The sequence below is a fragment of the Barbatula barbatula genome, assembly GCF_947034865.1.
Source record: "Barbatula barbatula genome assembly, chromosome: 14".
In the NCBI taxonomy this organism is placed as follows: domain Eukaryota; kingdom Metazoa; phylum Chordata; class Actinopteri; order Cypriniformes; family Nemacheilidae; genus Barbatula; species Barbatula barbatula.
In genome coordinates this window covers 10,324,353-10,347,521 of record NC_136777.1, presented here as the reverse complement: position 1 = coordinate 10,347,521, position 23,169 = coordinate 10,324,353, and the positions used below count along the sequence as shown (strand labels likewise).

Below are 23,169 nucleotides of genomic sequence, written 5' to 3'. Positions count from 1 at the left end.
AATCCTCGGCGTGAGCGATTCTAGTCACAGTGAACTCATCGTGCATTTGTTTTGGGAATTGTAGTCCATTTCGTAAACTCCTCCATTGGCGTATTCAAGCAGCCATTTGAATTAAACTACAACTTCCGCTAAGAGCGTGATGACGATTCACTTACGCAATCGGTTTAAGGAGTTCCTACTTCCTGGTTGAAGAGTCAGCCATTTTGGGCTTCAACCGACTAGCTTTTGCGGCAGTAGCTAGCTAGCTAGTTACTTTTTAATCGGAGGAAAGGTTATTGTTTCTAGTTCATCTTCACGCCGCGGAGTTGATTTGTTTGAAAAGCAGCTATTTTCACAGTGTCGAGTCAACGATGAATCCCGAATAGTAAGTACTCGTGTTGTTACAGTTTGTTTGTAGTTATTTAGCACGAAATTTACCTGTAGCTACTTTTGACAGGCATCGGCATAAATGACTAACGTTAGCTGTATGTGTAATCTTACTAACAGCCGATATCGCTGTACGTATTATATTCCACTTAGTCAAAAAATAAAACCGTGAACGTTTTAGAACCAGTAATTATCACAACACCTCGCGACTCTAAAAGAAAGTCAGAACTAACTTTCGTCATTAAACTGCTGTTATTATTTAGCCGAGCTCAACCGGGTTGAATATTCATTCTCGTTATATTTATGATGACAAATAGAGATCTTTTAACAAGTTATTGTTATTGTGGTTTGTGTCACTGCAACTGAGCACACGATAGCTGTCAAGTTTCAACAAAACAATAATTTGAGGTTAAGGTTAGCTGATGTAGCTAACGTCACCAGGTAGCTTTAACTTGCATTTTCGAAGTCTCGATTTAAAGTAGAAAAATAGCCAAATACGTGTCATTAGCATGGGTATTAATTTGTTGGCGATCTGAAATGTGCTTAAAAAGGGAGTTATTATATAACCGTGGTTTAGGTCGCTGGTTTAAAAAAGCGATGTTAGTGTCAAGAAGGTGGACCTTTAAATTACTGATGTGCAATAGAGTCGATTGTATTCGTATATTTACTAAAACATAAGAAAAATTCAAACAGCGCAGTGTATTCTTGTTTATTACTGTATTTCTCATCATCTGAACTATGCTTATAGGAATACAGGTTTGTGCACCTGTTTTTCATCGCAGGTGCATGATTACTGTCTACTTTCACACCAAAGTTAAAAAATAATAAGCAACATCAGTGGATTTTTCATATGAAAAAGCTATATCTGTGTTAAATGCACATTAACCTAATTTCCCTAGCACTATCTTGCTATCGCCATTCCTCCATTTTCCTTATCAGTATTAAATGTTACTTTGTTCTTGATCTTAAGTTTTGTCATTCATGGCAATGTTTTGTCCTTGACTTCATTGGTGCTGAACTGTAAGGTTTCCACACTCGAATATCTGCGCAGATGTCACACGTAGGCTATGTCTCAAGCCTCTGCTGAAGTGCCCATCCCTTCCTCTATTGTGAGGCAGTCATGTGTAGGTCACATGCTAAATGACATGATACATGGTGTATTACAACTACCAGTAGTTTGAGGGTTGAGCAACTCCGTTACTTGATGGTTGTCATATCAGTGATTACATTTATTCAACATGGGCATAAAAGGTTCGAGGCATGCCCCTTTAATGTATATTCATACATATCTCCGCAAATACTGCATTACAAAATACAGACATTTTGAGTTCATGAGATGACCTCAATTGTGAGTAGTATTGAGAGTCATCCAAAAATGTCCAGTCAAATGCAGTATTTCCAGATCTCTGTTGACACTTTTTTTGACACTTTTTTTAAAACCGACTTTACTATATTTATTTTATACAGAACTGTGAGGACAGTTTGCATGACTTGTATGCTCTTAGATTGATTTACCCTGTTCCGTTGAGGAGATGCTTAAAAAGTCTTTGCAATGCATAAACAGAGGGCCTTCCCGTGCAGCTGTTTCGTAAAGGGTCCCTACACAGGAGCGTTGTTTGTTAACCTCAGTCAGCCTAACAAGGAGAGCATGACTTGAATTCAGTTGAAATGATACGGGCAGGATGGTAAGAAAGCCATCTGATTCTGCTGAATCCATGAGCTGGTCATGAGCTGACCATGCTGATGTTCTGATGAAAGTTCCCTTCCTTTGTACTTTTCTGAAGAGAATGTTGCATGGGACCAAAGGTTTAGCACAACGGGCAAAACACCCCTCTCTGGAATGCTTAATCAGCTTAGTCAAGTTTCCCTACTTTAGAGGTCCTCAGGCACATTGTGCATTTGTGTACAAACAGCCATTTCATGCATATTCTGCATGCAGCGGTGGACTAATACTAATTCAAGTCAGACAGCGGTGTTATAGTGCTAGGATGCAAGTGTGACCTAGTTCACATGTTGCAGGGGTTTTAATGAGCTCATCCCAAACATACATTCTAGAAAAGTAACATGTAGTATGTAAAAATGGTGGAAACACATAAAAACGAACCAAATCTGACAGTCTGATGTCTATTTTACAGTGATTATTTATTCAAGCTGCTCTTGATTGGTGACTCTGGTGTTGGAAAGTCTTGCCTTCTCCTCAGATTTGCAGTAAGTAAACATTTCCCTACTAATTCCTTTTAGGAGAACTGTTTCATACGAGAATTAGCTTTATCTTCAAGTCTGTACACTCTAACACACACATAGGATCCCTGAGTACTAAAACATAATATACAGTACTAGGGGTGTAACTAACAATATATCGAAGTATCGCAAAACAAAATCATGAAGATATGTATCACAAAGCTATGGCAATATATTTTTAAATGAGATGCATTTTGTATATTGTCATGTTAAAAATCAGTGTTTTTTTTCTGTGACAGATCTATGGCACTGTAGAATATTGCATAATATTTGATAGCTTGCCTTTGTGTATTTGTAATGCAGGTCAGAGATGGCAGCAGATGTTCTGACCACAATAAATCCGCTTAATATATTGTGTGTATACACAGAGAATTGACAGACAAAAGCAGACGAAGTGTAGGGTATGATATGTTTGACCTTGAGTACTGAAACATCTAAATCGCTGTTTGTTTTTTCCAGGATGACACATACACAGAAAGCTACATTAGCACTATTGGTGTGGACTTTAAAATAAGAACTATAGAATTAGATGGAAAGACCATCAAACTTCAAATCGTAAGTGTTCGTCTTATATGCTGTTTATTTGTGAAGAACCATCAAATATTAGTATTTTAAATGGTATATTTGAATTAAATGTGAAAATATAGCTGAAAAAGTGTGAAGAGCCCTTCTACAGAATTGGTGAAAAGTCAAAGTTTTTTCCCCCTGAATTTCTTTATATGCTTATTTTTTTCATATCAAAGGCACACATGCCTAGTAATTGTGCAGTTCATTTTCATATAGTAATTTCAGAAAGTTTTTCCTCTCCCCAAATTGTATCACTACCGAAACACAATAATACATCATTTAATAAGTATGATTATATTGACTAGTGCTGGGTGGTATGACCATAATTTGTTTAGACTTTTTTTAAATCTACTTACAAACGTAATTTTGCTATTTAAAAAAAATGTTCACAAATAAATAAGTTCAATTTGAACAATATTTCAAATTTAATTTATGTGATTTTTTTTGTATTTTGAATGCAAGCTTTCTTTGTAAAAGGCATAAACGTGATCATACTGATTGCCAAGTTAACGACTCATTAGTTTATATATATATATATATATATATATATATATATACACACACACACACACACATTAAACCAAAAATATTTAAACATCTTAATTGATCATTTTATTTACTTTATTTTTGACAAAACATCCCAGACTGACACATTTTCAGTAGTGATGGGTATGTTTTGGTAATGACCACAATAGTTAAAATGCACAGCTGGATAAGAATATAATTTTATGTTAATACAAATAACTAACTATGTTGCACATACGCAGCCAGCACAAATAGCAGACACACATCTGATAGTAAAAATCTAATAGAAAACCTACAGCTCACATACTGTAATCACTACTAAAACATATGAAAATACTAATGATTTGTATAGCTGTACTGACCTTTGTTTATTTCCCCAAAGAAAGGATTAAGTGTTCTTTTTTGTTCCCATTGAAATTTATTTAGTAATTTTTCGGTAGTGACCATTTTTGAATACTTTTGAGCCTAGCTCAAAGATGCTAATTAGCACATGGTTAGCAAGCACAGTTCTGAACCGATGTCCACACATAAAGACTACATTTTATGGAATAACACCCAAAAACAGTTTCCTTAAATACAGAAAAAAAGATTTGTGACGTTAAGGTTACACACAGTACCTTAGACTTCTGAGCACATTTACTTCAAAGTTATAATAATCTACTCACCATGTAGCTTTAAGAGTGGGACACAGAAATTATTCTTGATTGAAAATGTAGGGGTGTGGCTAAAATCAGTATCAGCCAATGTACTAAAAAAAATACACTGTTTCGGTAGTGACATGGAAAAGCACATTTAAAAAAAAATTTTTTTATGTCAAATATATATAGATCTTTTTTTAACTTTCCTTTTTTAAAATCAAAAACTTTGAAATGTAGGGGTTTGGGTTCGGGACAGCCATCTCCCAATTGAAAGTACCCAATAAATTATGATTTAATATATTTTAAGCTTACTGACATTGAAAATATTATTGTGGGTTTCTTTAGAGAATAGAAGGATCTACAAAACCAATTTAGATTTGAATGCTGGTTAATTGTGTTTTTTTATGTGGGACGGCAGTTTGCACAAACTTGTAGAATGGCCCATATACTGAAACTGCAATAACAATTTAATTCCAAGGATTAGAGAGGGTAACAATGGTCACATAAACGATTCAAATTATGAGTGGAAGTAGGTGGTGATATAACCCATTTGTTTGATAAAATAACCTTTTTATCAAGTGGACTTATCCCTTAGTGCTTTGTTGTTTACATCTTTGAGTTTCATTCTTGTGTCATAAATTCTTTTATTTTTTCCAGTGGGATACAGCGGGGCAGGAGAGGTTTCGCACAATCACATCCAGCTACTACAGAGGCGCACATGGCATTATAGTAGTCTATGATGTTACAGATCAGGTACGGTCATTTACATTCTTTAGTTTCATAGGTTTACCTTTCACACCTATGGAATTGTAAAATCAACCGTTTTTTAATCTCTGTAAATGTTTTCCCCCTCACTTCAGGAATCCTTTAATAATGTTAAACAGTGGCTACAGGAGATTGATCGCTATGCCAGTGAAAATGTTAACAAATTATTGGTTGGCAACAAGTGTGACTTAACAACAAAAAAAGTGGTGGACTACACGACAGCAAAGGTAATATTCTAACTACTGGCAGGTTCGATTTAGCAACAGAGCCTGTAAAACCGATGCAATTGTTCACTTTCCCAATCTTCTAACTACAATAATGTCTTTGTTGATATTTCTTTAGGAGTTTGCTGATTCCCTTGCAATTCCTTTCTTGGAAACTAGCGCTAAGAATGCCACAAATGTAGAGCAAGCCTTCATGACCATGGCTGCTGAGATCAAGAAGAGAATGGGCCCCGGAGCAACAGCTGGAGGTGCTGAGAAGTCCAACGTGAAGATCCAGAGCACTCCAGTGAAACCTGCATCTGGAGGCTGCTGCTGAGGCTCTCTGCCTCCCCAAACCCCTCATCTCGGTCCCTGGATCATGGAGCAAGCCCAACAATTTGAGAAAGCATTTGTTATGGAGCAAAGAGTGAATGTGGAGAATAGAACGAATAAAAGAGTGTGAAACAGGCAACAAATTAAGTTACCCAAGTTGTACTGTATTAGCCGCACTACCAAAAAACATTGAAAAATCCGCCGCCCCTTCCCTATTCAAAAACTAAAACTGATAAGAGGTCAGAGATTTGGTAACGGTCAGCCCCCTTCACCCCTGCCTCCTGTCAGGGGCTGCTTTTAACCAATCCTAGCCCAAGTATGGATGGATTTCATTTTCAGTCATTGATTTTAAATCCTCTGTTTGCAGGTTTCTAAGAATAAATGTGTGTATTTATCTCACTGCATTCCTACTGCAGGGCTGATCTGTGGTCAAAATTCCACGTTTTCTTCATTTCTTCTTGATTATTTTACTGTTTATATTTGCATGTGTAGGTTTCTGTCCCCATGGATAATGTTTTGACCAACGGGATAAGAGTGGTTCACAGTCCAACATCAGTTTAGTAAAATATATGTACATACACAATATGTATATATATGTAAGATCTGAAATGACAGCTCTATAGAGTTAAATACATGATTTATGTTGTTTTACCTTCTTTTGCATTTATTTTGTTGCTGCAGACACTTGTAGTTTTGCTGCGCAGTTGTAACAGTTAACAAACATAAATAAATATTGTACGAACATACTGTGCAAAACCGGTATGTCTGCAATTCTTGGTGGGACATGTTAAAACCCTTTGTTTTATTTATTCAACATTTATAAGCAAATATTTTTCCATTCATCTACAATCTCTCAATATTGGCCATTACAATCTCATGTGACTCAAACACTATGTTCTCTTTTTCATAATAAAGTCAAATGAATACATGTTTGAATGAACTTGGCAGCAGTTCATTTTACGTCTAGTTTACTTGACATAGGTTTACAGATCACAGAGTGGATATATTGTTTTTTTTACAAGAATAAAGTTTCTTCTTGTATATGGAAAGCAGAATATTTTTCTAGAATAATAGATAAACCTCCTAATGCAACAGTAGAAGACCTTGAATTTAAGGTTGGAGTGAAAGACCTCTATAAATTATTCCCAATTCATAAATTAAAGTTCATTATGTGTACATACAGGGAATTTTACAGATTCACCATCTCAACAAATACTCAGAAATCCTTTATAATAAAATGAAGTACATTTGAATATGTTAAAGAATTAAAATATACAAAGGAGCCAGTTATAAAAGTTTGTTATATTTAAGTAGTCAGTGTTACAACACAGAAACAATGTTACAGTACATATGCAGATGAAGTTCCTCAGGGTTTTCTTCTGTCAGATACACTGTGGGGTCTTTGATGTGTACATATCACCAAAATTGATTCAGAAACATTTCCCCCAACAACACAAATGTAGCACAATAAACAAAATTATTTTTTAATTAATAACATTTCTGACTTCGAAAAGTATGAATTTACAGCCTACAGCTTTCTGGCTGCCTTCAAGGGGCTCCTTAAAAATGTACCTTTTATTTGGCCCTGTTCATTTGGGTCCTCTTGCTGAAAAGCAACCCCAGAACATAATATTATGCCTTACAACAGGGATGATGATACCTGTATGTTTGTAGCTAAATAAAGCACTTTGACTTCAGCTCAGAAAACCTGTTATAATTATCCCGAAACGTATGTACAGTTTTAGTTATTTAATTAATTAACACATTGTTGTTAATACAAAACACAAAATAAACCTCCTTAAATTAGCTAAATCAGTGAATGATCACTAAAATCTTACCTCTCGGAAACAGAACAAAACTTTGAAAGAACTCATTTCAATATACTACAAATTGGATGTATAAATTTGAACTTAGAATATTATTTGGGACAGATGGTATGCAAATTTGGATGCAGCACATCGATCACAGTTAAGTATAAATAAAAAAATAACATAAATAGCCTACAACATGTCTTTAAGGTACAGGCTACTCCGAGGCAAACTTAATAATGGTAATTACTTTGATCAGAATCATAATTGGCACCATGTCTGTGAGTCTCTTCAGCACAGCATCACAGTATTACTAAACTGAGTCATCTCAGGCCAATGCCTGACAAGCGTAGCATGTTAAATTATACAATGTGACCAATATTGCAACCTGGTAAGTATAAATACAAAATGAAAGGTTCAACACATAAGAAAGAAAGCAGAAGTATTACAGTACCAATGAATCATACACAGCTCTCTTTAATACTGTAAACAAGAGTAATAATTATTAATAAAGTTCACACCACCTTCTCAGTGCAGTCATCAGGAAATCCCCTCTGTAGAAAAAAAGAGTGAGAAATAAATAACATTTATGATCACTAATGAAATTCAGAAGTGAGGGAGTTTATATTTAAGCTCAAATTCAGTTACACCTAGTCATGTATGTAATCACAACAGTAACAGAGGGGACTATATTATATTATAGATTCAAATTATATCAGCAAGTAAAGCTACATCTCATGTCACTGCCCTCAGTGCAGAGATGAAAAAAATTGTAAGTAGATGATTTACCTGATACCTCGAGACTCCTGGGGTCAGTGAGGCTGTCCATGGCTGACAGAATAGAGGAAAATAGATATTCCGAATGAGTTTCCAGTGTATGAGACTGGCTCTCTATTAACGCCAATGTCTCCTCTAGAACTGAGAGGGAAAAATAATTTTGAGAACAAGAAATTATAAAAACAATAGGCATGTTTTCTTAAACACTAAGAATGTTTAATGTAACTCAAGCACAGATCTAAAAGGAGGACTAGATTTGTAAAGACTTTCCAAGGAAGGGAATGGGATACGACATGTCGGGTAACAGCAACTCATGTATGCATGGCCGCATTCTGCAAGCAGAGCGTTTCCTGTTTCTCTCAGACGACTGAGTATTGTGTTACACTACACAACATCCAAAACTGAAACGCTGTAGACAATTGTGGAAGTAAACCAAAAACATCAAGGAACAAAAAGGACTTTAGAGAGTTTGTGGAAAATTAAACACTTCTCAAAATTCTTTCTGTATTTGTGGTCATACATTTCTGAATACAGCATAACTTCAAATAACAGTGGCGTAGCATATTCAGGTGCATATGGGCCTGGGGGACTGTGGGCCTGCATCCAAGTTTTATTCATGGCCATCTAATACTGTAGAAAATAACTAGATGACAAATCTCGGATCTGGTCTACCCATGGGCAGATGTGAGTGGGTCCCTCCCAGAAAGAAAATTGGAGTGTAAAAACGACGCCACTAGTTCTGACACATACATTTGAAAGCAAGATCGAATCCGCCTTTTGCTAAACTACATTTTCACATCACGAATCAGATAACACAGGCATTTATTTTCAACAAAATTAAGAAAATATTTATTTTGTGTTGAATAATACAATTTAGGGGTAGTAGAGAGGTCTTTATTGTCCCAATTAGTTTGCATCCATTTAATACATTTAATCATTTACACTCTATTATTATTGTTTAATGTACAACATTACTTTGTTTACGTTGCTGTGTCGAAACGGAATGAAGTTGGATTTATATAGACTCTGAATGAGCTTGACAATATCAATCTGATTGAGGTAGTCAAACATATGAAGGAAGGCGAGGATTACTGTCCAATCAAATGTAAGAAGGCGGGATTTGCTGTATTGAAAAATGCCGAGGTTGGAAGAGTGAAAGAGCCAGATGTAAGTAGCTAAACAACTGTATCATCATAGAAATGTTAGGGACGTTCACAAGTCGTGTGTAAAAGCATTTCTCTCTTTCTGGCGCTTAGGAGTTTACGAGGAGTTTAGGAGTCCTTCGTTACTATTTGAGTGCGATATATGCTCGTCAATATTTAAATAACAAACCTGAGTAAACAACCGATTACCGGCAATGTGCAACGCAGTCGCGAACAGCCGGAGTTCGTTTTTTCGTTTTCGAAAAGTTTTTGGATATAGGCCCGGACCTGACTTGCTCCGCCACTGCCACTGCCCTTACACCCTATAATACTAGATAACTTTGGGGGATTTAACACAAACAATGCTAAAAAGACTCACAGGGAGATGCTGAGTTCATGCAATGCAAAAGCATCTCTCCAGTCTGTAGAACATCTGCGGTAAGAGGCTTATGAGCGTTGACTTCTTCCTGAAATCGCTGTGGGAAGATCATGTGACACATTTAATGACTTATGAAAGACGTTTTAACCAAATCCTTATTGTTATAAGATGTGAATCTACTTTACCAACCTTGTAGTCGGCTAAGGAGGCTTTGACACTGTCTAATTCAATAGCAGGTGGGGAAAGAATCTCTACTTTCTCTACCACTTTGTAGAGCCACTGAATCAGCTTTTCTAAGTTTGAGCAAAATGCCTAATGAAAGCAAACAATTCTCATAAATAAGCCTCAGACGCTCATGGTCAGAACAGAAATGTACAATTTTCTCACCTGTATGTGCTGCATGAGTGACTCCTTGGGCTCCTTTTCATCCTGGTGGTCTATATGAAGATCAGACATTGACACTCTGCTCAGCTGATCCATAATAGCTTCCACCTCCCTTAGATTGCTCCTGTTCAACTCTCGGCTAACCAGCTGCATTCTGGCAGCAGTCTCCTTTGACTCCTCTGAATCATCCTCAACCTTGAGATGATCTTCTGGGATGTTTTCATCACCTCCTCCTTGCTTGTCTATTTGAATGGTTGGTGACCTGACCGAAGTAACCTCACTGCCCAAAGATTCCCAGCTGGTGGTGACTGGCTTGCTCATCTGGGCACTAATGTCCCTCAGCTGCTGTGAAAGCAAATTTAGTTCTTGAATCTGTTCCGGCAAACGAAGAAATTCTTCATCCCGATGCTCCTGTGATCCAGGGTGGGGAAGGATATGTGTTGAACTTATAAATGTGGGGTCAGACCTGAAGGTAGAAAACACACCAGATTTACGGTAGTGAACCCTCAGCTTCCTGTCACAGTCTAGACTCTCACCTGACAAACCAGTCTGGTCCGGTGGTACAGGCTGGTCTGAGTACAGGCTGCTGTATAGCACACCATCGGAGGACTTAGAGCGTGATAGTTTACTTAGATTTTGACCCTGGAGTTCAGTTGACCTTTGACCTGTTGCTGGGCTAGTCCTTCCCCATTGAGTCCCGACCTGCGATTGATCCAAACCGGACAGGATGGAAGAGCTGTTAAAGTGGTCCAACTCAATGCCCGAATCTTGCAAACGTGAATCAGTTCGTAACAGAGACTCTGGTGAACTCCATGTGTTAGCCATGTTGGGTCTCAGTGGGTATGTATAGTCCAGGAGCGCCTCGTATTCCTTATCAGGATCCCAGCTGGGGGATCTCCGGTCTGGGGAGGGCGGCATGGAATTCGGAATGGCACATGCCCAATAGTTGGCCTGATATTGCAACATGCGTCCATGTGGAGAGTTCTTAGGGTAATAATGGAAAGAAGGTCCTGTGCTATGGGGATAATCTTTTCCATGGTCCATATGAGCTACTCTGGCTTTAACACTTCTCGTGTAAGAGGATGTATGGCTGGATGAGTGGGACATACTAAGAGGAGTGGATATCAACTTAGGCACTGGAGGTGCTGCCAGGCTCAAAATAGCAGAAGGGGGACTGGAGAGGCTGTGTTTGTAGGATGAAGTGTTCAAAATAGGTTCCTCGTCACATGACCACTGCCTGAGGTCTGATATACTCATGGAGGTATCCAGGTCTTCCCCGGACATTGGTGGAAAGAATGTATAACAATCATCTTTGAACGTTTTGAATGACTGTTTGACTGGGCTTTTTTCCTTTGCTTTTGGAGATTCTGCTTTGTGGCTAATCTGAGGTTCCTGAAAAAGGATAATAATAGTTACTTTATAAGAAGAACATAGCTGGTTTTAAAACAGTAAGTTACCTCCACCCTCAAATTGAATAAACTGTAAAATGCCTCTTAAATGCACTACAAACATAACATTACCTTCCTTACCCTCTCTGAATCTTCAAATGTGGATGAATTCTTCAGAATGGGCAATGTCTGGCATTGTGTGGAGAAAACCAATGGTTTTCTCATGGTGTAGATGCTTTTATCTGTCATATACCTGGAAACAGGTGCCATAGTGACTGTCTTTTTGTAGCCACCTAGCTCTTTGTCTGGATCTTTGGCCTTTTGGACACACGCAGGCCTGGACCCCTCACTCGCCCATTGACCACTGGGGATGAACTCTGGGATCCTCGACTTCCATCTCCCAAAGCTCTTGTTCTCCATCTGCGAGGAGGTGTCTGATAAGGCCTTGTCAACTCCGAGAGCCATGGCAACACACCCGATTTCTGTGGTGGCTCATTTGTCCAGAGTGAAAGCTGAAAGGTCAAAACTTTGTGTTAAACGCTGTGTGATTTTCTCTTCAGAGAAGGAAGTTGAGTGTGGTTTATGGTAGCGCTGAAAGCAGAACTCATTCACTGTAATAAGCTTACTTCGCATGTAAATAAGTAATCTGATGAAAGCTACGTGTTCAGGCTTGTCTGAAATTCATGTTTGTTTACCCCTAACTACAAAAGGAGACACAACATGAGAACCATTACAAATTCATGTAACTTAGTTGTTATGATACAGTACAATTGTGTGCTGGATTATCTATTATATATTGTGAGAGTGTGTGGACAAAGCAATGTCTTTCATTTCTATGTGGAATACTCGACCGAACCAACTGTTCCTTGATTGGCTGATGCCTCTGGTTTCCATGACAGCCAACAGAAAATGGCAGGTCATGAGATGGGATCACGTGGGGAAATTTAAATCATAGCCTGCTAGCACACAAAGACAGGTATGTCTCTTTTTCACAGAATCCTTTCAGGCTTCCTTTACCTTTCATACTTGTTAATGGTCTTTTGTTGTTCCTAGAAGCAAGTAGAATTTACAGTCTCAAAAATGCTCTGTGAGAGACTAGATTTTAACAACTCTCTAGGATAAATGTAAATCACAGCATTAACATTCAATTTAGAGCAAATGGTTTCTGATCATTTGTGTCTTCATTTGTTTACACGTAAGACTTTGTACAGTATGCACTAAAAAAAGTGTTATACATGGAAATCTTTGAAATGGCTCTGGTAACACTTGTTTAGGAAACAACAGTACTAACTTTATCCTGGCAGGCTACAATGAACCTAGATCAAATCTTAACACAGACTTCTGCTCAAGTGATTTCTGTTAATCACTTACATTCTATTCTATACTATAGACTGGACGGTAACCATGACAACCTGGTCGCCAAACAAATGACCTGAGAGTCTGCATCACTCAATCCAACTGAAAACATTTACATTTGACTATATACTAAATTATGCCAAACTACAAATTTACAGGCATCTAAAAACAGCATCACTGATTCATTTATGTAAAAACACTATAACAAATATGGAATGTTTCCTCATTCGTATTATAAGCAGTGCATTTAACAGTCGAGTGATTTATAATGCAAAGGATAGCTAATGATATCAAAAAGCATAACATGGATATTTAAATAAAGATATTAATAAAATAGCAAATAACAATAACACTGTGGTTAAATTTGGGAAATTTGTCCCCCCAATGGTAAAATCGCGATAACACATTTGAGGAACTACGTCAGGCACTGTTGCAAACGTTGTAAAGACAGATGACACGCACTCGAACAGCACTTACAGGCAGCACACAATTTTAGAAATGTTTGTATTAACACGGCATACAACGGACTCTTTAATGTCACACTGTCGACCCGGCTTTCATGGCTATACGTCATGCAAACATTTACGTACCGTACCGTTGCGTTTAAGTTAAGTCCTTCGGCATCTGGATGAACGTCGCCACAAAATATCTAGAAATAAAATACGATACAAAACACAACTGTTGAGGAATCCGCAAGCTTGAGGAAACGGTCATAAACACAAAGGCGGATCAGAGAACGGAGAACGCAGACTGTCGCCGCCCTCCAGCCAATAAGAATTCGTATTTCACGCCATTAAAACTGCACGAGGCAAAAGTTCATTCGTGCCAATTCAAACATCACAATACGCATGCGCAGGATCATTCTGAATAAATGTACGTAATTTTAAAAAGATCTCCGTCCGACAGCATACATCCGTTAATTAAACGGTCACCAAATCGTCTGATTATCGTAAAAACAACTTAACTCATTCTCTTCTAATATAAATGTAAAATATGTATGTTTTTGTGTACAAATGCCTTCAGTTAAGTAACTAGCTTGCTGCGCCTTTGGCGCCCCCTTCAGGAAAACGGCTCCGCTTGAAAACAGTCATGAACAAAATGTAAATCTGAGTCACAATGCTTTTTAATTTAGTGGTAGACAATAACAGACGCACTGGTAACAAGACAAAAGCTCATAGACCCAAGTAAGTGGAAAACGTACAGAGTAAAATACTATATCAAGACACACAAATTACTGGAATAGTTCATGTAAATCTTCACTTTTGAACCTTTTGGTAAAAACAAATTACAAAAATAAATTGCGATACAAAAAGTTAACAATCAATAAATTAATTAAATGAATGGATTATTTTGTAAGGCCTGATGCAGAACAAATTAATATTTTTCTTTTTAATTAATGGAAAAACTTTACTGGCACTGAAATAACTGACCACTTGGTGTCACTAGAAACCACTTATATGTCAGTGCAGATTTTTATGAATCTGTAAAGAGAATGAAGATCTACCAGGAAATATTTGACTCTTAGATTTCTTTCATCATCAAGTTCAATTATCACCTGTGACCCTGAGTTGTCTATCACTCTCTGCTCATTCATCTGGTTTCAAATCAGAGAGCATGAATGTATAAAAATGCACAGGTTCTGAATCTGCTAAAAAACACAAGAACACATGCACAGTTGTGGTACAGTTCCCAATAAATCACACAATTACTAAATCATTCCACAGCTTCATAGGATTTGCTATTAGCAACACAAATATTTACAGCTAATACTTTCCGGTTCATCTTTCAAATAGTTAATGTTTCACAGAGTCAGTTAAAATATAACAAACAAACAGGGCAAGAGGTCAGGCTGTGAATGATTTCATTACTATCCATCTCTGCAACTGACAACCTAAAGATATTCCCTTTGCATGTAAACTAGGACACATTCCCAAACACAACTGATAACAAATAAGTTTGGCACAATTGGTAAAATGATCTTAAGGGAAACGGTTCAACAGTATATACAACAACGACAGTAAACTGACCATAACTGTTCCATCTAACAGACTGGAGTAAACTTTACACTGGAGGTGACAGTTTTTAAGAGTGAGAGAGAAATATCAAAGTAGAGCAAGACCACAGTCAACACTTTACAGTACAGACTCCACACCATCCTTGTCATCGAGCATTTCCTGTGAGGGTTTGTCGTCTCGGTTCTGGTGTGTGACGAGACGAGAGGTCTCCTCTTCTGCCTGGACATTAGCCACCACCTCCACTTTTACTTCTTGAAGTTCCTGCTCCTCCTGCTGCTTTTTCTTCTTCATCTCTTGCTCATTAATATGGTGTAGGATGCCAGCACCAAGAGCATCTCCTTCCACATTCACAACAGTGGTGGTGCGGTCCCTAATAGCACACACAGAATGTTAATTCAACAATTAGTAAAGTGACAGCAGCATGGTTGATCTTAATCATAAACACTGAACACGCCATTTAAGAAGCTTCAAAAGATTATTCAAAATCTTTACACAAAATTATGATGCAAAGCAGTATGTATGTGGAAGGATGTGTTACGTATTTAACCCCCAGCCTTATCATGAACTACTTTAGTGAAAAGACGCTCTTACACAATCCAGTCTACAGCCAGCATGAGTGACAAGTCATGAGTTGGCAGACCAATGGCTTCCAAAATTATAGCGATGGTAATGATCCCTCCTGCTGGAATGCCGGCCGCTCCAACACTAGAAGCTGTGGCTGTCACCCTGTGAAGAAGCAAATAAGCATTTAAAGTTTCTATTTTATTATCTTGTATAACATTTTATTTTAGAGAGCACTTATTACATAGATTAATTCCCTGCAGCAAAACAGGTTTGTCAAACAGACATGACGAATGAAACCAATGTCTCAAAAAGAAATGTTCTCTATATAAAGGGATAGTTCACCCACAAGCATTCTTCTAAATCTCTTTCTCTGTGTTCATCAGAGCAAATACATTTATAAAGATTAAATAGAACTCAAAGACGAGAAAATGGGAACCTTCCGTTTAACCAAACTTTGTCTTTGTCTACTCTTCAGTTCCTCATTCTGTATCGCTCTCTACACACTCACCAAATAGCATGACCTGTCACACTGAAGCAAGCTCCAAGAGAGTGAGTTTGCATCGCTTGTATATTTAGATCAAGTTTTAGATGCCAAGTACACATCACGTGTACAGAATGTTCACAGTGACTATGAATATTCCTGCTGAGATGCACTCACAGGATTGTGAAGATCTGGCCTGCGTTGAGTTCCACGTTGTTAAGCTGAGCGATAAACACAGCCGCAACACACTGGAAAATGGCAGCTCCATCCATGTTAACTGTGGCACCGATCGGCAGTATGAATCGGCTGATTCTTTTGTCAACGCCATTGTTCTCCTCCACACACTTCATCATAGTGGGAAGAGTTGCCGAGCTGTGCAGGTAGAGAAAAGAGCAGAGGACAGAGTTTCAAACAACTGTGTTTGAGATTTAGCAGGACTTTTGGAAATCAAACGAACCCATATATTCATAAAAATAAATCGTTTTTAGGGTGGCATTTAGAGATATAACCAGTACCTGGAGCATGTAGCAAAGGCTGTTGTGAAAGGTGTGATGAGTCCAGACAGGAAACTGAAGGGATTTGAACGAGTGAATCCAAAGTAGATAAGTGGTAGTACAATACCACCGTGGATGACGTGACCCAAGATAGAGGCAAAAATGTATTTTCCCAAGCTAGTGACCAACAGTACCACATCTTCCATCTCAACAATCTTGCTGCCTACTAGGAACATAATGCCAAAAGGCACATACCTGAAGGACAAAAAGAAAAATATAACAAACAGTGTATGTGTATTGTAGGACTACCACAGCATAAAAAACAGTGCGGAAAAAAAACTAAATTCAATAACTTATTTTACTCTTTATTTTATAGGATTTCAAGTGGATTACAGATCTTCACTTACCACATGATCCAGGACACCAGTACCATGGTGGCTTCATTGAAGGCATTGAAAAACCGAATGAGCTCCTCGCCTTCTGTTCCAAGCTTTTTTAAAGCAACTCCAAAAACCATCGCAAAGAGAACAAGGCCTAGAATATTCATTCCCTCTGATTCTGTTCCAAAAGGAACCTGCAACACACCAAAAGTGACTTGCAGTACACAAACGAACAATCCTTTTTTATAAAATTTTCTAAGTATTTTACACAAATAGAAGGAACTACTGTTTCATGATTTGATTGTGAATGAAAAAGTGACTTTTTAAAAAGACTAAACGTGCTGAGGTCAGGGAAAGATGCAGATTAGACGAGACTGTGCAAGCGTTTAACTAAATCCCTCTGTTCTTCCAGCATTCATCAGACATGGCTCGTCCCTTGGCACACAGCACTGGTCTTTCTGAAATCCCTAATTTTGCAATAATGGACCTTCAGAGGACTTCTCCAAATATTTGCTCATGCACCAGCAGATATGAACCATTGTAGCTAAGCCAGGATGTGTTGGAGACCCAAAGACTTGTGGGAATGCTAAATGTATTGTAGATATAAGTATAAAGCAAATGGTCATTGGAAATCGAAAAATCCAATTCGTTCTAAAAACCAATTGCTGTGTCTCATGAAAAGAAGCAGTCTGGGAAAGGATTGCCACTTCCAACTGCTCAAGTGCACAGTGGTTTAAAAGCAGCTAAACTGGCTGTGTCAACCCTGGCCCCGTGCAAACAAACAGCATGCTCATTCAAGACTGCCAAACAACCACTATTGAGTGTTTTTTTGCCAAGAGGCCCTGACTCAATTTAAGCATCCACGTTACGAAAGCATATGATTTAGATACGGGAAACAGAATGACCTAATGCCAATACAGCAATGATGTCACATTGGGGAAAAATTACGCATCAATACATCTGATGGTTTGTGCAATATGTCAAAGATCATGTACCTTCTGGTAGTTGAGGGTCCCGTTGGTTCCATTTCCGACAAAAACCAACTTGTAATCTGTGGCATACTGTGAGAAAAGTGAAAGAGATACATCATTTATAAATTGTGCTTATCACATCTACAATATGAGGCTTCCTGAACTCTACATTTAACCGTAATGAATTTGCTTATTCATTTGATTAAATCGAGTCTGTTTTGTGCACGCCTGGTGCCAAAATACTAACAAAAGCAGCATTTAAACTGAGACTGGCACATACATAGACAATGAGAGATCCCCACAACCCATCTATTCAGCACCCCTGCTCCTTAAAAAACTCTAGCTATATGAGATGGAATACCCATTGATCCAGAAATTGAAGCTTTGAGTATATTTCAATGAGAAATAATTAAACAACCTTGAATAGATATGCAACAATTTGTTTTCCAAACCAGTTCACATTTTAACTGGCTGTTCATATCATTTTCAGGCATTTTTATATTTATCCTTTAAAAGTCTTTATTGGACTGTATCCCAGTCCAATATTAAACCTCCTGGATAAAGAAACACCCTCCCACAGGATATAGAAACATCTGCATGTAATGACAATGAATCTCTTTCTAAGGCTACTTTAGGAAAAACCTCCTTTTCTTTTTTTTCCAATTTTCTTAATGATTCCTGACTGTCCCGTTTAGTTTGTGTCAGAGAGGTTGCGCACTCTCTCCAGTATGGGCATGGGAGATGTTATCTCCCACCCAACTAGCGAACCCCCTGACCTTTAGAATAAAGCGTGCTCACTATTGAGCAGTTGCCCATGTGGTGCGGCCCAGTGAAGCAAGCCAGGTTGCCCGGCATCAAGGAATGGAATCAGCTTTCTATGGCAACAGCATGGTTGCTCAGTTGTGAGAGAGGATGCAAGGTATTTATTGAGCCGGGACAAAAATAACTACTCCATTCTAAGAAGTCTCAATTAGAGTTAATGTGGAGGGGGTCACCAGAGAAAAGAACATGGATATTCATGCTTGGAATGACTTCTGCTGTGTATGTGTGTTATACTGTATGTGTGGTGTTTGAACTACAGAGATGGACAGAGGCGAAAAAAACGTACCGAGCGGAAAGCGGCGGCCACCAGGTTAGATGGAAACAGGTTTCTAAAAGGAAAAACAAGCAAGCCAGATAAATAAGTGACACAGATACGAGCTCTTATCATCACAGATGGTTAACACTGCTGTTTTCCTTTGGTAAATTCCCACCACTTGGAAGAAAGAATTAGCAAATGTGCAACAGGAATGTGTTTTGCATGTACTGTATGCTTACAGATCAATGACTCTATCTATTCACAAATAGGTAGGCTATTTCTTTACTTAGGCTAAAGAATAAATAGACTTTATTAAAAATACAAGATTCTTATAAATATTTTCTTTTGTGTTCTGCGGAAGAAAGAAAGTCATACAGGATTGAAATGAGTAAATGGAGAGTAAATGAAAGCATTTGAATTTTTAATTGCTTCAGACAAACGATCATTAAACAGCAAATGTATGCTATACTTAAATATCAATGTATTTGATGTCACGTGATCTAAAAAAAAGTTATATTTACCACTTTAATATAGCCAGTTCTTCTTTCGTATTCGCTTATGTAACACTTGCACACATTTAATGCCGGGGAACTGGACGTATCGCCCACAAATCTTAGCTCGTTATTCACATACAGTGGGCTTCCTAATGTTATTGCCATTATTTAAAAATACCTTGCAAGGTCCAAAAACGAATCCGTTGTCTCTTTGTTGTTGCTCACGCCTTCAAGCCCCAGGTTGTTGGAGTTAAGCGCTCCCGCTCCGACGCCGGGTTTGATGATGAAAGCGAGCGCGACCCCGATGCATGAGGCGATCAACGTGGTCACCAAAAAGTAAGCGACGGCGATTCCTCCCAGCTTTCCCAGCGAACGAGTGTCTAGACTCGCAGCGCCCGAAATTAAACTGCAAACCACTAAAGGAAGGATGATCATCTTGAGCATCCTCAGCAACATTTCTCCAGGAAACGCGAAATATGTCATTTGCGCTCGTGTAAGGTTCATGTTCCGGACCATCATTCCGAGTCCGACTCCCACCGCCACCCCGGACACCGTCAATATGACTAAAATATTTCTTTTTAAAAAGACCACGAATCGGTCTTTAAAGCTTTTCTTTGCAGATTTCATTGGGACCGCTGGAGACGGGACTTTATGACCCGCGTGTCCGTTGATTTCGATCTTCTTTTCCTCCATTATTTTTCTTACGCGTCTCACCAGCCCTTTATAACGGGTACCGGTCTTGCATCAACAGCGTGCGCGCACCTGGCAGTGAAGAGGAGGACTGACGAGCGCTTGTAAAAGCATGTGCTCTCTCCACCACGAGAGGGAAGACACGGGACATGCGCATCTCGTGATGAAATGATGCAACAAGGGAAAGGGTTGCCAATATCTGCATCCATAACTCTGTGCAATACATAATTGTATTATTTTATTAATATTGTTCATTTTATTATTGGTCGTAATTGTAGTGACAGTGTATTGTTGTTTGCAATGTATACAATTGCATTTGTTTTTATTAACATTCATTTTGTCATTCAAACATTTTGCTGCCTCTTTTTTCTTTGTTTTCATACAATATCTGTATCAGATCAATTTACGAATCAGACTGTCATCCGTATTTCTCCCAATGGTAAAACATTGGGAGACACTTTCTCAGCTGTCTGTATTTCCTTTCCCCTGAGCTTTGAGTATTTTGTTCCAAAAATAACAGTTCACAGCTGCCAAACAAGGAGCACAGGAAGCTGAGTGTGCTCTTTAGTCACTATGATACACCGAACCCCACTGTGAGGGTGCTTTAAATAAATATTTTAGGCCCTATGGGGGTTCCAGTATAACCTAACATGTTCTTGCAAAACTGAAAGAATAATACAAAAGATTTAAAAGTATTGCACAGAAAAAAAGATACTGTAGGACCAACGTAAATGATGAGTGAAATCGTCGGTGTCCTGAGAAAATTCACAAGGCCCAAGATACATTTTATGAATGGTCATCTTCCCCTGGGCCCACTGCTCAAAGAAGATCTCCTGTGGATCTCCTCATCACTGGGCCTATGACGACACCCCTGTGTAAGATCAAAACACATACTTGAACTCAGCTGTTAGAAAGATGAGCTATGTCTATTTAGAACCTGCTTATACCAGATTCATCTAGCTGTGTTTGCAGTACAAATGTAGCTTCATTAACAAAATATATGGGCTCAGCAGCTGAGGCATGTTTAAAATAAATCCTATTTAAAATGTATCTTCAATTATTATAAAGGCTAGCTTTGTATTCTACTGTAAAATAAATTAATATAAAATGATGGCGAGAAATTCCCTTTTAAAATTGTCTGGCTATTTTGTGATGTAACTACGTGGTTGCAATAATATCCTCTAACCACTAGATGTCAATATTATGTCTTGTAAATTCCTTTCTGCTCAAGTACTTTAAAGGGATATTTTACCCAAAATTTTAAATTCAGTCATCTTTTACTCACCCTCACCAAATGATGAAGCATATTTGGAAGAATGCCTATAACCAAGCAGATCTTACCATTGTATTTTTTCCGACTCTGATGTTGCGGGAGCACACGCAAAACACTATTAAAACAGCTCTGATTAATATTTTTCACACCCGCTATGTATTACACAGTGGGAGGATATATCATATGAAGATATTTGCAATTATTTTCTATATTACACGATATAGAAATTCATGTTTTTAAAAGCGGATGTGAAAACCATTCAAAGTGGAGCAAATATTCCTGGATCCTTACAATAACTGAAGAATGGAGTTGGCCGGTTGCTCTCTATCGCAGGTCTCCACCGACCTGCCACACCCATCACAACTTTCTAAAAACAACTCAAAACATATTAAAGCCACAATATGTAAATTGGACCAATAAGAAAAGGCGAGAGTGGAATTATGGGACATGACGTTTTCACCATCATGTTCACTGACGACGTACTGAATGAATTTTATTTTATGTCATCATAATGAATTAGCTTGCAAGAAACGTGGAATGTAATGCTACGTTAGCCTGCGAATGAAATTGTACTTTGTCAATTGATTTGGTAGCCTAGTGTATTAAGGTAAAAACAAATGTTTTGTACAGGCTATTATGGCAACCTCTGACTGCACAAGTTAAGCTTGTACCTTTGGGTTCCATAATAAATATTAACTAGCCAGTCAAAACAGCCCCCTTGTCATTCGCTGGCTCACCGGAAGTCTAAACACAAATAGCTCAATGATGCTGCCAATTTACGCAAAAATAACGTGGATAAACATTCTTCCAAATATCTTTATCTTTATATCAAATATCTAAGAAATGTATTCCTATTTGGAACAACTCGAAGGTGAGTAAATGATGACAGAATTTAAATTTTTGGGTGAAGTATCCCTTTAAAAACAGGTGTGATTGTTAACTCACACAAATCGATGATAAATGCTTATTCAGCATTATATATGTATTATTTTCTTGGTTCTTGATTGATTGTATGTTGTGCTTTAGCTATTATGGTGCTTTTTGAAGTCCCTCCTCTCAAATAGAATTTAAACATTAGACTTTCCACATCCACTGCATACTGTCAAGTTATTTTAGATGATGACCGGTCTGTGAGGACAACGAGCCTACCCTAAAATCAGATGTCAGACTCGAAGATAGAATTTGTATTCCATCAGACCATGCTCCATCAGATAAGTCACACACACAAACACAAAAATACTGGCAGACTTTCTTGGCCCTTTGTCCTATTTAGTCAAACACTAGTCAACACTTAATATTTCACAGAAAATCAAACCAATTGGAGAAAACACTGCGAGAAAACATCTCTCTCTACAAGGCCAGACCTGTTTTTATTTCTTTTTAATGCCTATTTTCCGCAGTGGCAGGCTTTTTTGAACACACATTTCCTGTTATGCAGTAGATATTGAACTTGTAATAAAAAAGATTGAGCCAAGCTGTCGTTGGGCATCTTGCCATAGCATGCTGCCTTTTCTCTGTTCCGCCACATGGAGAACTCAAGAAGGTTTCATTGTCATTTTACCTTCCCACGAATTTACCGCCAATTCTTCAAGATTCGCAGCGATCCATGTCGTTATACTTCAAATAAGACTGGAATTTTGTGTCTGCACATCTTATGAAGATTTTGATCTCTCTATTGACTGAATTTTGAGCTCAGATTTTATGCTCCGTTTATATTTTCCTTCAGCTTTGAAAATTAAACCAGAAGAGAGAGATGTCAGGCTCTTTAAATCACATGTCGAACAGCGGCCCGTTCTACATTTGTATTGGTTGATTCTGCGAGAAGAGGGCGGAGCACACAGCAGAGATTCAGCCTCG

The 23,169-nt window shown here is 38.1% G+C and overlaps 3 protein-coding genes across 9 annotated transcripts; 1 reads left to right on the top strand and 2 right to left on the bottom strand.

Annotated features, from left to right (window-relative positions):
* Nucleotides 1–7: 7 nt before the first annotated feature.
* Nucleotides 8–7,334, top strand: rab1ab (RAB1A, member RAS oncogene family b). Its single transcript, XM_079473788.1, has 6 exons — nucleotides 8–364; nucleotides 2,502–2,574; nucleotides 3,067–3,162; nucleotides 4,995–5,090; nucleotides 5,198–5,329; nucleotides 5,445–7,334. The coding sequence occupies exons 1-6, from the start codon at nucleotides 351–353 to the stop codon at nucleotides 5,640–5,642; spliced, it is 609 nt and encodes a 202-aa protein (XP_079329914.1). The 5' UTR covers nucleotides 8–350; the 3' UTR covers nucleotides 5,643–7,334.
* Nucleotides 6,921–13,722, bottom strand: cep68 (centrosomal protein 68). 7 transcript variants are annotated; one of them, XM_079473782.1, is made up of 8 exons: nucleotides 13,463–13,641; nucleotides 12,534–12,565; nucleotides 11,649–12,028; nucleotides 10,132–11,520; nucleotides 9,934–10,056; nucleotides 9,745–9,841; nucleotides 8,236–8,364; nucleotides 6,922–8,000 (listed from the first exon to the last, which is right to left on the bottom strand). In XM_079473782.1, the coding sequence occupies exons 3-8, from the start codon at nucleotides 11,979–11,981 to the stop codon at nucleotides 7,987–7,989; spliced, it is 2,085 nt and encodes a 694-aa protein (XP_079329908.1). In that variant the 5' UTR covers nucleotides 11,982–12,028; nucleotides 12,534–12,565; nucleotides 13,463–13,641; the 3' UTR covers nucleotides 6,922–7,986. The 7 variants fall into 7 exon arrangements, with proteins under 7 accessions (XP_079329912.1, XP_079329908.1, XP_079329913.1 ...); XM_079473787.1 differs by having other exon boundaries at nucleotides 11,658–12,028; nucleotides 13,463–13,559; XM_079473784.1 differs by lacking the exon at nucleotides 12,534–12,565 and having other exon boundaries at nucleotides 7,705–7,834; nucleotides 7,971–8,000; nucleotides 13,463–13,600.
* Nucleotides 13,723–13,973: 251 nt separating this feature from the next.
* Nucleotides 13,974–20,192, bottom strand: slc1a4 (solute carrier family 1 member 4). Its single transcript, XM_079472515.1, has 8 exons — nucleotides 19,528–20,192; nucleotides 18,886–18,928; nucleotides 17,802–17,867; nucleotides 16,834–17,000; nucleotides 16,448–16,681; nucleotides 16,110–16,304; nucleotides 15,479–15,613; nucleotides 13,974–15,257 (listed from the first exon to the last, which is right to left on the bottom strand). Exons 1-8 carry the CDS (start codon nucleotides 20,040–20,042, stop codon nucleotides 15,005–15,007), a joined length of 1,608 nt encoding a protein of 535 aa, XP_079328641.1. The 5' UTR covers nucleotides 20,043–20,192; the 3' UTR covers nucleotides 13,974–15,004.
* Between the last annotated feature and the right edge of the window lie 2,977 nt (nucleotides 20,193–23,169).